The 15,242-nt window shown below is 42.0% G+C and overlaps 1 protein-coding gene across 1 annotated transcript in view; it reads right to left on the reverse strand.

The window, feature by feature from the left end:
* Positions 1-3,807: 3,807 nt before the first annotated feature.
* lpar4 (lysophosphatidic acid receptor 4) overlaps positions 3,808-15,242 on the reverse strand; it is a 57,369-nt gene continuing 45,934 nt past the window's right edge. The window contains exon 2 of the mRNA XM_060832608.1: positions 3,808-7,983. Coding sequence (XP_060688591.1) covers positions 6,809-7,846 — 1,038 coding nt within the window. The 5' untranslated portion in view covers positions 7,847-7,983 and the 3' untranslated portion in view covers positions 3,808-6,808. The remainder of the gene's footprint in view (positions 7,984-15,242) is intronic.

Here is a 15,242-nt window from a genome sequence, read left to right on the forward strand (position 1 = left end):
TTGGAGATGTAGTGGACAGCAAAAAAGATTACCTCAGATTACAATGGGGCCTTGATCAGATGGGCCAATGGGCTGAGGAGTAGCAGATGGAGTTTACTTTAGATAAATGCGAGATGCTGCATTTGGATTAGCAAATCAGAGCAGGACTTATACACTTAATGGTAAGGTCTTACGGAGTATTGCTGAACAAAGAGACCTTGGAGTGCAGGTTCATAGCTCCTTGAAAATGGAGTCGCAGGTAGATAGGATAGTGAAGAAGGCGTTTGGTATGCTTTCGTTTATTGTTCGGAGCATTGAGTATAGGGGTTGGGAGGTCATGTTGCAGCTGTGCAGGATATTGCTTAAGTCACTTTTGAAATATTGTGTGCAATTCTGGTCTCCTTCCTATCAGAAAGATGTTGCGAAACTTGAAAAGGTTCAGAAACGATTTGATTACTTACAGTGTGGAAACAGGCCCTTCGGCCCAACAAGTCCACACCGACCCGCAACCCACCCATACCCCTACATTTACCCCTTACCTAACACTGCAGGCAATTTAACATGGCCAATTCACCTGACCCGCACATCTTTGGACTGTGGGAGGAAACTGGAGCACCCGGAGGAAACGCACGCAGACACGGGGAGAACGTGCAAACTCCACACAGTCAGTCGCCTGAGTCGGGAATTGAACCCGGGTCTCAGGCGCTGTGAGGCAGCAGTGCTAACCACTGTGCCACCGTGCCACCCAAGGATTTACAAGGATGTTGCCAGGATTGGAGGATTTGAGCTATCAGGAGAGGCTGAATAGACTGGAACTGTTTTCCCTGGAGCATCAAAGGCTGATGGGTGACCTTATAGATTTTTATAAAATCATGAGGGGCATGGATTGGATGAATAGACAAAGTCTTTTCCCTGGGATGGGGAGTCCAGAACTAGAGGGCATAGGTTTAGGGTGAGAGGGGAAGGATATAAAAGAGATCTAAGGGGCAATTTCTTCACACAGAGGGTGGTATATGTATGGAATGAGCTTCCAGAGGAAGTGGTGGAGGCTGGTACAATTACAACATTTAAAAGGCATCTGGATGGGTACATGAATAGGAAGGATTTAGAGGGATATGGGCCAAGTGCTGGCAAATGGGACTAGATTAGGTTCAGATGTCTGGTCAGCATGGACGAGTTGGACAGAAGGGTCTGTTTCCGTGCTTTACATCTCTATGACTCAATGTGAGGGGCAAGTTTTTCGACAGAGTGTGGTAGGAGTTTACCAGAGGTGGTGGTGGAGGTGGTTATGATAGGGGCATTTAAGGGGTTTTTCGATAAACAAGGACTAGAGGGATATGGACCAAGGACAGGCAGAAGGGTTTAATTTAATTTGGTGTTATGTTTGGCACAACATCGTGGGCCAAAGGGCCTATTTTTATGCTGTACTGTTCTATGTTCAAACTGCCTATCTGCCGGATTCAGTCACATTTGGCCTCACATCATCGCTATAAATGAAGCTCAAGTTTAGATTTGGTGACCTTCGGGCGGCACGGTGGCACAGTGGTTAGCACTGCTGCCTCACAGCGCCTGTAGACCTGGGTTCAATTCCCGACTCAGGCGACTGACTGTGTGGAGTTTGCACGTTCTCCCCGTGTCTGCGTGGGTTTCCTCCGGGTGCTCCGGTTTCCTCCCACAGTCCAAAGATGTGCGGGTCAGGTGAATTGGCCAAGCTAAATTGCCCGTAGTGATAGGTAAGGGGTAAATGTAGGGGCATGGGTGGGTTGCGCTTCGGCGGGTCGGTGTGGACTTGTTGGGCCGAAGGGCCTGTTTCCACACTGTAAGTCTAAGTCTAAGTCATTAATTTTTCCTGAACGGAAAAGTAGCTCAATTGCCAGATCAAACAAAATAGCTGCTTTGAGGGCAGTAAATGAACTTTTGTTTCAAACAGGCAGCAGAAGGATGTGGACACCATGAACAATCTGTGAAGTGTCTCTCGGCTGCTGTCCCCAGTTTGTTGAGGGGATTCACAGCTGTTGCAGTTTCAATGCAGTCACCGCTGAAGGGAGATTTCTATCCTCCTACTGTTTTGTGTCAATTTAACATGGGCGCACACAGCAAATTTCCGGTCACGCTTTGTTCCACAATATGCTTTCTGATGGCTGTCCAAAGGAACGGCAATGTAACAGCTCAATTTCGATCAGGATCACTTACCTCAACTATGTCCAACCTTATTTCCTAACTGAGCACTTGTTCCAGCTGATATTTGTTTCGGTGACATTTCAAAGAGCAGTTGCAACTCATCCACTCTATTAACCTATTAGCAACCTCTTCCTGAAGAGTGTGAAAGATGCACAGTCAAACACTTACAGTTCGTCATACCCCACGCCCTATCTTTATTGTAGCAACATTAGAAAAAGTAAACCATCTAACTCGATCATTGAACTGATCCAACCTTCAATCAGATGGTGATTCATTTATAACTTTGATCAGGATACAGAATTATTTCCAAAATAATATGAAGCAATTTGGGCTTTGCATGAACGCATGTGTATTTATGTCTCTCTCTCTCTCTCCATATTATGTCTGAGCTTCTGGAGTATACAGTCTGCCCCTGTAAACATTGCAGAGTTTTGACTCCTCATTACCATGCAAAGAAAAACTGTTGAGATTAAGGATCTGCTGAAGAAATCTATTATCAAAAGTATCATGGGTTATAGAAGGAAGGTGTCAAGATGCAGGTGTGATACAGGTCAGCTATGATCTAATAGAATGATGGAACAGTCTTGTGGGGCCAAAGGGTTTAATCCTATTCCTGTGTCCTAAGATCATTTTATTGACAAGAGCAGCTGCATTGCGGTGGATCCAAGCTCTGTGGATCGAGGCAGACCTGTGACCTGATGTGTGACGCAGGTGTGCTCCCTGCAGAGGAGGTTGCTGACTTTTATCAGAACAATCTGATTTTCTGTTCAGCATGGAGTCGGAAGAGAATTACCATGAGAGTCTGGCCCAGCTGCAGTGCAGCATCACTTTAGAATCTCGATTATATCAATCGCTGACTGTGTTAAATAAGCACAAACTGTTCCTCCAGACGACAGCTGCCCTTGCTCATCTAGACCTTGAAACAATCTCCCATCTGTCCATTCTTGTCTTACTGACACTGATGTCAGAGAGCTAGATTAACCATGACTGGTGACATCCCACTTCCCCTCCAAGTGCTGAGTTTCCCTTATGTGCTGACTTGCTACAGTTGGAACAATAAAAAAGTACATTGATAGTAATCCTGTGACGAATGCATCAAAAGCTAACAAATGTATTATATAGTGAAACAATACACTTATTCAGCCATCTGTCTAATGTCACTTGAATGCAGAGAATCAGTTTCAGGAACTATGCCCACCTCTTCACTGCCCTATCAGCCCACAAGGTTAACAGTGTGTGTTGGCCTTCATCCTCAGTCCCAGCTTGCCATTATACTCCAATTACAGACGATGCTGTGTATTCCTGACCTGGATGGCATCCAAAGATCTACAGACACATTTTGTCAATCAATTTCTTTTAAAAGCAAGACTTGCTTTTTGTCACTAAAATCTATTCTGCAAGAGAGTCCATCAACAGTGTATGAAAATGGGAAATTCAGGAACTGTTTGGACAGTAAACTTGAAGCTGATATGATAATAACTGTGTCTATGTGAAGTGGTACACAATTGGAAGCAGCTGATTTTAGAACAACGCAGTGCAAGCAATTAAATTTCCCAAACTTAAAATCTAGAACTTACTGGGATATAAGTATAAGTAAACTGACAAGTTTTAATCGCATAAATGCAAATTTATTTTCATTAGGTAGGTTCAGTGACACACAAATAAACAAGCAATGTTAAAATGGTACAGCAGCACTACTTTTGAACAGAATGACTTATTAGGAACGCAGAATACTGGCTCCCTCAAGCTTCAGGTTCTAAATATAATGCATTTGTATTCTAGACTTGTAAATCTTTTCAAAATAGCAGAAGTCTAAAGACTTGGAGATTCCTTTTGGACCTCTTATATAGATTTTCCCCTCAAGGCTTGAACTCTTCTTATTGCATTACATTCCTAATGTCTGCCAGACAAGATCATCTGTCCAAAATGTGACAGGTAGAAATGTTTAGCATGAGTTTGAATGTGTAGGAGTTGTTCTTAACATGGTTCATATCGAGGTCCTGCCAATGCAGGTGGTTTCTGATTCTTCTCTGCTGACCATGAACCAGGAATTCATTGAAAGGCTAGGCAAGTTACTTGAGTTAAAAACAAGATCTGAGAAAAGCCACAAATGGTACTGTATTCAATTTACCATTTTTTAAAAACTGAATAACAGATCAGATGCCTACTTCATAGGAATGCACAATAGAAATGAGGTGATGGTGAATGATTGTATATTATAATGTTATAACTGAGTTTCAGAATCAGAAGGGGAAACCTTTCTTCATTGGGAACGTTTGTGAGTGAACCAAATAGGTGTTGGTTTGGAGTACTGAAGAATGAAAATCTGCTACTGGAGAATCGTTACCATCAGTGGTTGTTTGGATCGATAAAGTGACTGCATTCTATACAACGTGCACAAACAAACGTCTTTACCATGGGATGAATTTTCCCATTTGTAGGCAGCAAGTGAGTTTAATGGCTGGAAGTGAAGTAACATCTCCAACCTTCTGCTTTTCACTGTTTAATTAATGCTACCTGGTTTGGGGTGTGTTTTGTGGGGAAATGCCAGAGAGGAGGAAGTGCTGGCCACTGCAGCAGCCTTCCAGTTTAAATACTTCGGCACCATGTTTAAAGGCCTTGCCATGTCAGACGCTTGAATGTCCCCTCACACTGCAATACTCAACACTGCAAACATCACCAAGGCAGGACAGGAGGTGGTGGTGGACAGGCCTGGTGGAGAGGAGGGCACTGCTTTGTCCTGCGGATCACCCAGCAACAGAAACCATGCTAATAAACGCAGCCAGTCCTGGAGAGTAAACCACAACAGGCTGTGTCCCGCATTGCCTCAAGGTCACTGCACGCCAACAGGGCCCTCTCTCTGCGACCACGCACTCCTCGTGACATCACTCACTCTAACTCGGTCACTGCACCAAGGCACACACACTACCAACTCATACTATCACCTGCATCATGGCCACTCAACACTCACCTCATTCTCTCCACCTACTGATCCTTCCTGCCCTCTGCACTTCCTGCCTAATCATCTGCTCATTCGTCACTAGCTGTTCTTCCATACTAATCAATCTTACTCTTTATCTCACTGCAGCATGAACTGAGCATCACAACTGACCTCCGTGAAATCCCTGCACTGCTTGCACTTGACCATCGACCTCTGCCCAATTGGACTAGACATGGTCAAGCCCCTGTTGTATAACTCGGTGATAAAATGTGAGCGTGTTCAGAAAGTGAGTTAAGAGTTTTAAGATGTGTTTTTTTTCATGTCAGCATGAAAGCATCTCTGTCTATGTGTGACTGTCCCTGCACACAATATGACCTGGCAGAATAGAGTCATACAGTATGGAAAAAGACCCTTGGGTCCAACCAGTCCATGCTGACCATGTTCCCAAACTAAACTAGTCCCACTTGCCATATCCCTCCATACCTTTCCTATTCATGTACTTATCCAAATGTCTTTTAAACACTGTAATCGTTTCTGGACCCACCGCATCCTCTGGCAATTCATGGACTTTTTTCACACATCACTCTGTGTGAAAAACGTTGCCCCTCATGTCCTTTTTAAACCTTTTTCCTCTCACCTTAAATATATGCCCATTCATTTTAAACTCTCCCAACTTAAGGAAAAGACCCACCTTATCTATACCCATCATGATTTTATAAACCTCTATAAAGGTCACCCCTCAAACTCCTAAACTCCACTGAAAAACATCCCAACCTATTTTTATAACTCAAACCCTCCATTCCTGGAAACATGCTGGTTAAATCTTCTCTGAACCTTCTCCAGTTTAATAGTATCTTACCTATAACAGGGTGACCAAAATTACATCCAGTTCTCCAGAAAAGGCCTCGCCAATATCTTGTACAACTTCAACATGACGTTCTACTCTGAGCAGTGAAGGCAAGTTGCTAAACATCTTAATCATTCTGTCTACCTGTGACATAAATGTCAAAGAATTATGTACCCATAGGTCTCTCCGTTCTGCAACACTACTCAGGGCCCTACCATTTATTGTCTAGGTCCTACTCTTGTTTGTTTTACTAGAATGGAATACTTCACAACATCTGTTCACTCAAAGTGGCATTGAAGGAGTGATGAGATAAAGAACGGAGTTGGTCTGAGAGCAGGCAAGATGTGATTTGTTGGCATGGATTGGTGTGGATGAAGGGGATCAAAGAGGATAGTGGTTGTGGATCATGTGGTGAAGATACAATTAAATAATGGCCTGAACATGCATGAGGTGAGCTGCAGCTGGTAGGTGCCCAATCTGCTAAACCTGTCAGGAATTTGGACCATCTAATTTCTCAGTGGAGGAGAGGAGAATTGGAAGTGGGATGTAATTAGGGCAATTTGGTTCTTTTAACAAGATACTAATGTGTGGAAATATAACAGTCACCACTCAAGGGTGAGATTCTGAAGTCGCCAGTTGAGAGGGAAATTAGAAACATTCCTCTCTTCTCCAAGAATCTGACTTTTTCACTCCTGCCCTATTTCGTCACTTGACTCGCCATCACTCTTGCTGCAACGGGGAGGGGAAAATTCCACCCTTTCCTTCTGAAATCCTGCAGCGTTATCACACAGATCATTTGTTACAGACAAAATGTCGTCATAGAGTCCTGAACGCAATCTTCAGTCATCCAAGTAATGAGCTTAAAACTGAGATTCTAAATGAATATTGGCTCCATTCCTATTGACAGTCTCAGTCAGTGCCTCTCCCTTGATTGTTAGTGGTGTTTCACTTTTGAAAATGGAATCGAGCTTGGTGCAGGGCCTTATGTTGAAATACTTCTGAAAATATTCAGATGTAAAGTAATAAACGAAGGGATCAAGACAGCAGTTTGTGGTAGCCAGGCACAAAGTGATGGGATACATGGTTTTGGCAAATCTCTCCAAGGAGCAGTTTGCAATTGCCTGTGAGCGCACAAGAGCATAGATAAACAGAATGGAGTTGTAGGGCACAAAGCATATTATGAAAATGGACAAGTGCACAATGATCATCTTCAGTACCCTTTCTTTGTTGGCTCCAATTGGAGACAACGTCTCTGGCTTCCTCAGAGTCCTCAGAACTAACGAGGAGCAGGTCAGATTCAACAGCAAGGGAATAAGAAATCCAACTATTTCAATGAATATGGTGATCTTGGACAGGTAGGTTTTCCATGTGGCCTTGGAGAAACCTTCAAAGCAGGTGGTACTGGAGTTATTGCCCCGGTTGTTAGTGGTGGAGAATAAAGATGCAGAGATACCCCCACTGAGCACCAGAAGCCACACTCCAGCACAGATGATGCTGGTGTTTCTCCTTGTCCTGATGGTCCTGGACCTGAAGGGGTAAACTATGGCCAGGAATCGGTCGGCACTGATGCAGGTGAGAAACAGCATGCTCCCGTATATGTTCGTGAGGAACGCTGTCCCAGAGACTTTGCACAGCCCGTCACCAAAGGGCCAGTGGCGGTTGATGTTGTAAAAGATCTTAAAGGGCAGTGTAAAGACAAAAAGGAGGTCCGAGACAGCAAGATTGGTCATAAAAATTGTGGTCTCATTGCGCATCTTCATTTTGCAGCTGAAGAAGTACAGTGAGGTGCAGTTTGTCAGCAACCCAAGAATAAATACAATGCTGTACACGGAGCCATACAGGGTGTACTTGAATGAATCGTTGATGAGACACATCGGGTTCTGGCTGTCGTTCCCCATAGCTTGCCTTGTGCAGCAGCAATGTAGAGTTGAGCAGCTTTCACAGTGCGCAAATTGTGGCAGGAGTCACGTCCAAGGTTTCCAGATAAGGAGTTGCCTTTGTACCATAGTTTACTGTCTCTACAGCTGATCTGCGCCTGGCAAAAGAAAAGAAAAACATAAACGCATTGGAAAATGGAGGAGGCTTCATTATCTAGTTGCCTTTCCTTAAAAAAAGGAATATGTTGCCTTCCCCAGTGTTAAGTAGCCCACCTTCTGCCCTTGCTTCAGAAAGTGGTGTATAATTTCCTGCAAAAACAAAAGGTGTAACATTAAGCCAAAGGAAATGGCACTGCAGATCAACATCTTCTGTTGTATTATATTAGATAATTAAAGCTGCAAAATATTTCCTTAGGAAATCCAGATAATGATGGCTCATGGAATTTAGATTTATTCATTCCACAGTTGGCCTTTTTTGTCATATGGTTTAAAAAAAATAATCTCTCCTTTATCTCTCACAGCAGCTGACTTTCCCACAGCAGACTCACTTGATTTGGACGTCTGATTTTCTGAACACTTTGCTGTGCTGCTGATGTTATTTAATTTGAATTAATCGTTAGCAGGATGTTCTTTTTAAAGTGTAGGAGCTGAATTATCAGGAATAGATCAGCATCAACAAGGACATAGGGGTTGGCACTGACACCTATATATTTGGCAGAAGTCATCGTGGCTCAGCAGGTCAAACCAAAAGGGAATTTGTGGAGTAATACTGTATATAAAACAAGAGGAGGATTTGACTTAACCTACAGACAGATACACTCACAACATTTACTAATGCTAAAAAGCCAAGTGGTTTAGACAATCTGCTTTTCTAAAAGTGAGAAACAACAGAAGTAATTAATTAACCATATTTATACTGTAGCTTTCACTACTTTTGAACAAACAAATGAATTATAAGCAATATGATGCTTTTGAAGTGCAGTCACTATTGCAAAGTAATAAAACTAACTATATTATAGGCAGTGGTGATGGCCTAGTGGTATTCTCGCTAAACTATTAATTCAGAGATCCAGGTAATAATCTAAGACCCGAGGTTTGAATCCCACCGGTGTAATAAGAATCCGGAATTAAAAGTCTAATGATGATCACAAAACCACTGATTGTCAGGAAAATCCCATCTAGTTCACTGAGGTCCTTTAGGAAAGGTAACTGTTGGCATTTTCTGGTCTGGCCTACATGTGATTCCGGACTCGTAGCAACACAACTGACTTTTAACTGCCCTCTGGGCACTTAGGGATGGGGCAATGAAGTAAACTACATCCTGGGATTTTACAATTTCGGTATAATATGATACCTTTCTGTACAGTCTCGTTAGTTGTCTATAGAATATGAAAATCTAACGAAGAACTGTTTTCTCCAAAGCTTGAAAGGCAGGTTTACACCTTTTACTGAAGGTTTACTGAAGGAATAAACACTCCATTCTACTGAAATCTGCCGATAACAGCATCAGCCCCTGTAGCTGAGTACTGATCTTGTTCCGTGACTTGAGGCAGGATGTCCATGGCAGCAGCTTAGATCAAATGGAAGCAGGACCAAAACAAAAACCTTTGGCAGCTGGAGATTGTGCCCCTATTCCTGTCCTCAGCCCTTTCTCAAGAGAGTGGGTCAGTGAACAGGTCCCTGAGTCCATTCACTCCACTGATGGATGGAACAGACAGTATTGTGTACTCATTGAGAGCCTGCCCCAGCTCAGTTATTTTCATTTTCATGGAGTTGGCCGGATTGTTTCGGATATAAAAGCAAAATGTTACAGATGCTGGAAATCTGAAATAAAAGCAGAAAGCACTGGAGAAGCCAACTGGCCAGGCAGTACCTACGGAGAGGGAAGCAAAGTTAACACTTCGAATCCAGAATGACTCCTGTTTACAGAACTTGTCAACAATGGACTGGATGCGGAAAATGTGTAAAATGTAAAGAAATAAATAGCAGCTCATCATGAAGTGCCCCAGTATGAGTTTCATCTGTGTTCAAAAAAGTGAATTACTGGATGAAGAAACTCTTTTAAATTACATTTTCTGGATTATTACTTTCTTTAAAAAAATTTGTTCATGGGATGTAGGCATCAATGACTTGACCAGCATTTAAAGCACATGACCAAAGCAGTCAAAACTCAAGCGCATGTGTAAGCCAGACAAGGTATGGACAATTGATTAGATTACCTACAGTGTGGAAACAGGCCCTTCAGCCCAACAAGTCCACACCGACCCGCAACCCACCCGTATCCCTACATTTACCCCTTACCTAACACTGTGGGCAATTTAGCATGGCCAATTCACCTAACCCGCACATCTTTGGACTGTGGGAGGAAACCGGAGCACCCGGAGGAAACCCACGCAGACATGGGGAGAACATGCAAACTCCACACAGTCAATCGCCTGAGGCGGGAATCGAACCCGGGTCTCTGGTGCTGTGAGGCAGCAGTGTTAACCACTGTGCCATCGTGCCACCTTGATGTCCTTCCCTAAAGGGTAGTGGCTGCAGGGTAACTATTAGACTACCTTTTAATTCCTTTTTTTAAAAAAATTTTCCAAATTTCATTATCTGCCATGGTGCAATGTGAACCCACGTCCTCAGCACATTAGCATGGGGTTCTGGCTTGCTGGCCCAGCGACATTAACACTGAGCCACTACCTTCCCATTCCTGGCAACATTGTCAAAGAAAGGATCAACATTGTAAAGTGGAATAGTCTTCAGTTGGCCTAAAGAAAAACAGATGACATTTCACACTTTTCAAAGGGCAGCCTTGTACGATAGCCAAGTATAAATGTTACACCTTTCCCACTGCTTTTACATATTCAGTGTACTCATCTGTTGAGACAGCAGTTCTGATGTTTGCTTGCATACAGGGTTATATGGGATATTCAATGGCTTTCAACTGCTGTAATGGGGCTTGTGAATATTTTTAATTACGTGGACGGTGGTGGAAGGGGTGTGGGTATGAGGGAGAAAGGTGGGGTGAGGAGTTTAAAGAGGGGTTTGAAAGTTCAACCATATATAGGTGAGCTATTGACTATTCTGAAAGCACTGTGCTGATGCTTCATGGGACTCGAATAGCTTTTAAACTGCTCTTTCTGGATGAAGCACCTGCCTTCAGGCCACTTTAGTCTGGGTTTATAGAAATATCCCACTTGCCAGCAATCCTGAGATGGAGAGGGTTCCAGTAGTGCAATACATCCCATTTCCTGATACCCCCATGACTTTGTTCAGCTTCCAGATTTCATGACAGATTTGTGTGATGGCCTGCTGTTTAGAGTTAAATTTTGTAAAAACTCTGAACACTGCAGATTATCATCATCTTCTTCACTTACAGAATGAATGCTGACATATTCTTTTAATTCAGCTGACTGGTTTCTGCTCTTCATTTAAATGTGGTGAAACTCCAACTTTAGCACAAGGAACAGCTTTGGAATAATAAGCTAATTGCGAAGAGTTGTCGCTGTATCGTGCACCATTTACCAATTCCATTACTTCATCTACCACTCTCTTGTGATAGACTCCCTTCAAAGCTTTCCCCTTGAATCTATCCCCATCCCAGTCTCCCCAAACCCCCTGCAGCATTCCCATTTCTCTCAGTGATACTATTCCATCTTCCACAAAACAAATTATTTCAGCTGAGTCATTGTTGGGTTTCCCTTTCCCATTTGGCTTTGTTTCCCAGGAACACCACTCACTCCAACACCAATTACTGGCAGCCTCACATACATCATGTCCTCAAGTCCTCCTCTGCCCTAGGCAATGCCCACCAAATAAAACCATGAACAGATGTGTCCTTGAAAGTGATGAAGCAAAACAGGAAGGCAAAAATAAATGAGTGTTACTGTTAGCCCGTTTCAGCACAGAAACATTTGCTGATCCAGTATGTGACATAAAGAGATTCTTTCTCTTCCACAGGAGATAATCAGTTTATATTAAAGTTAAAATACCTTGTTAAATCTGCCTTCAGGATTGCATGTTTTCCTGTTATCAACTGTTTTCAAAATGTGGTACACAAAACATTCTTGAAGCCATCTGAAAACCAAAACTATGATGTGACGTTTCTGATCATTTTCTTCTACCAACAATTATTTTTCAGTTTACACCGTAAACATTTATAATAATTGAACGTCTGGTAAGACAGTCGATTATTTTCTCCTAATCGTCAGTCTTTTTTTTCCTTTAGCAACAGTTTTAAAAATGCAATTTGTGACACCGCATGTTGTGTTCCAGACTAATATCAAACTGGAGCCAAACTTGCAAAATTATTGTAGTGAGGCTTACTGTTTTTAACTTTGTACTCAAAGATATGCATGCAGCTTGGCTTCTAATGTTGTCAAAGACAGATCGGATTGTGGATTGATTTCCTGTCACAATTACAGGGAAAACTCAGGGAAGTTTCTAAGTGGCCATATGCATACAGGAGCTGTCTTGAATAATATGATCACACTGCCATTTAAAACTTATGGATATGGATATGGATATGGAATGAACCAATGCAAGAATTTATATTCTAATAAAATAAAAGCAAAATAATTCATACCAAATGTATTTTTAAGGGAAACAGGTCATGTGGAAATATTTAAGAAATAATTGGGTTGCAAGTTGAGGAAGTGGAATATTAATTTTTGGGACAGCTAAGAATTGCTCAAGCACCCCACACACTCCGTTCATAAACCCAGTGGACAAATTAAATTACACTGAACAAAATACATCTACTTTAGCCCTGAGCAGATAGCAAGGCAGAATGAATGGACCACTTTCCAATCCCCGTAGAATAGTTCCTTATTTCAACCCTCCATTAGAAAGTCATGCAATTAACTCATCAAAACAAAATCCATTGAGACCAATATTCATTGACTAAAGAAAGACCTTTTATCTTTTTAAGCAATTTCAAACATAAGCAGTAGGGAATAAGAACAGGAAGGGTGGACAAAATACTATTTATCTTTGGAAGCAAATTCTTGTCTCAGCAGACATGACGTTTGCAGCAGTCTCTTAAATTAATGACACCCACTCAAACCCAGTTTCACTACATCGCAAGTCCCACTCATCCTGAAACAAAATATATTGCTGCAACAAAGTCCCAGTGAAGCAAGCATTTTTGGCATAAATATCAGCATATCCATTCATCTGGATAAGCGTGACATTGATTCCTTTTTATTATATATGAAGTTCATTATCCAGATGCAAGGAAACATCCTGTCATCCTCCTTCACTTTCACCACAAAACTTGAATAAGTCTATCTTTATTTATCCCCGTTTCAATTTTAGTTTTCCCAGAAACAATCTTATTCATGTAACATCTGCCGCCCCCCTCTTCAATCATTGGGTGGGTGAAAGGAAGGGGGAGGGAGGGCGAAATTTTCTTAAAAAGATGATTTAAACCCAGTATTTGGCTCGTTAGTCAGGAGTGTGCTTATACCAGGGACAGATACATGGAATCAGCATTCGTCAATCAGTTAGCAACCAGGAAGTTTTCATCTGAAATGACAAAATGACAGCTTCAGCTAAAAATACAATGTTATTATTGTACTCAACCATCAATATGACATTGCTTAAACTTTGTAATCACTATAATTATTTTTCAGTTTGGTCTTAAAAACACTAAAACAAGTTGTTTGTCCCTTTATGTCACATCCAAATATTTTGATAACCGCTCTGCAAATAAATAAATGAAGACCTTAGGCCATTACTGACTAGTTACAGAGTACCAATGCATAATCACTCATTTTCCAGTATCAAATTCCACTAAATATATGAGTCGACGTGACTATCTCTTAATCTTTGATGTTCTGATACTTCCTATTGCATTTACAGACCATCTGGACCAACATCTCCTGGGATAACACTGTTAAGCCATTTAAAATCCATTAAGCCTGGGGTATGAGCACAGCAAGAAAGGATGAAGGTGGCTTTGAAAACACATACTTTTTGTTAACTCTTCACAGCAGTATTTCTTCATTTAAAAAATGCAACTGCAGAGTCATAAGCTGGTCCACCCACTGAAAAAGAGTGAACTTAATGCCTCCCTGTGTTTTTCTCATTCAATAAATAAATTCAAATAATCTTCAGAATTAGCACTTTTCTGGCTGACTGTACTGAAGCTGCAATAACTGACTGAAATTTTGATTTTTCTTTGGGAGCGATTTTCCACTCATCAAAAAGGAGGGATGTGGATATTGAGGAAATGGATACTTGCTTTTTCTCAGCAACCTAAATTAGCATCAAGTGCTCCCAAATCAGTGTCAACACTGTTGGCGAAGCACAGTAAAAGCACTATACAGTCTGCCAGCAACTTGCCTCAAATAGGAGCAGCATGGCCCACTGCACAGATCTGGCAGCTCTCCAATTCCCACACTACCCACCTGTGGCCCTCTTGAGTGAGACTGCCAATTAGGAGTAAATTAGTCCCAGGTTTGGGCTGCAAACTCAAGCCTGTCTCGAAAATGGATTGAAACGGAGGCCCAACACACTTCACACACAAGTCCTTTCCAGACACAGAAAACCTTCATTCTGTCAATTCCGCCTCGGCTTGGAACCAGCTCCTGGCAGTTAAATATTTGGACAGTACTTTTCCAGTACATCTAAAACAAATTCCAAATAGATTCATAATTAGGTAGCAATGATGCACGTTCCATCCCTAACATGTATAAAGATTCTTTGGATGTGTATTCATTGGATACCAGAGCACGAGAGCATATGATTCATGGATAACTTGATTCATGGTTACAGACCTTGAGTTCAAACACAAGGTCCCCTAACCAGAGTAAATGTGTGTGACACGCTTTTTAAAAAATCTTTTTTGACTCTGACGAGACTAATGTTGCATTACAGACCACGTCCAATCTCAAGGGCAAAGGTTACTGTATCCTGAGGGGGTTCTCCATGTCAGGATGGATCGCTGATATTCCATTGGAATTGGGGCCTTGGACAGAGTAAGGTTAATTACAGTCTTACAGCGCTAAGCTACCTGAGGAAGGAGCAGTGCTCTGAAAGCTACTGCTGCCAAATAAACCTGGTGGACTATTACCTGGCGTTGCAAGATTTTTAATTTTGTCTACTCCAGTCCAACACCAGTTCCTCTACATCATAGCACTAAGCTTGACTGAAGCTGCAATCAGGTAGGTAAAAACAATGATGCTGGAAACCAGATTCTGGATCAGTGGTGCTGGAAGAGCACAGCAGTTCAGGCAACATCCAACGAGCAGCGAAATTGATGTTTCGGGCAGATCCTGAAGCTGCAATCAATAATAGTCTTTTCCTTTACTTCAATCCATCAGTTTATGGTGAATGGGAAGAAAAAAGTGAAATTCAAAGCACTGAGAGCATGTGATGCGAAGTGATCCCACAATCATCAGATCAGGTTAAAGCTCTGCTGTCC

This window comes from Hemiscyllium ocellatum, chromosome 11 (genome assembly GCF_020745735.1).
Source record: "Hemiscyllium ocellatum isolate sHemOce1 chromosome 11, sHemOce1.pat.X.cur, whole genome shotgun sequence".
Lineage (NCBI taxonomy): Eukaryota > Metazoa > Chordata > Chondrichthyes > Orectolobiformes > Hemiscylliidae > Hemiscyllium > Hemiscyllium ocellatum.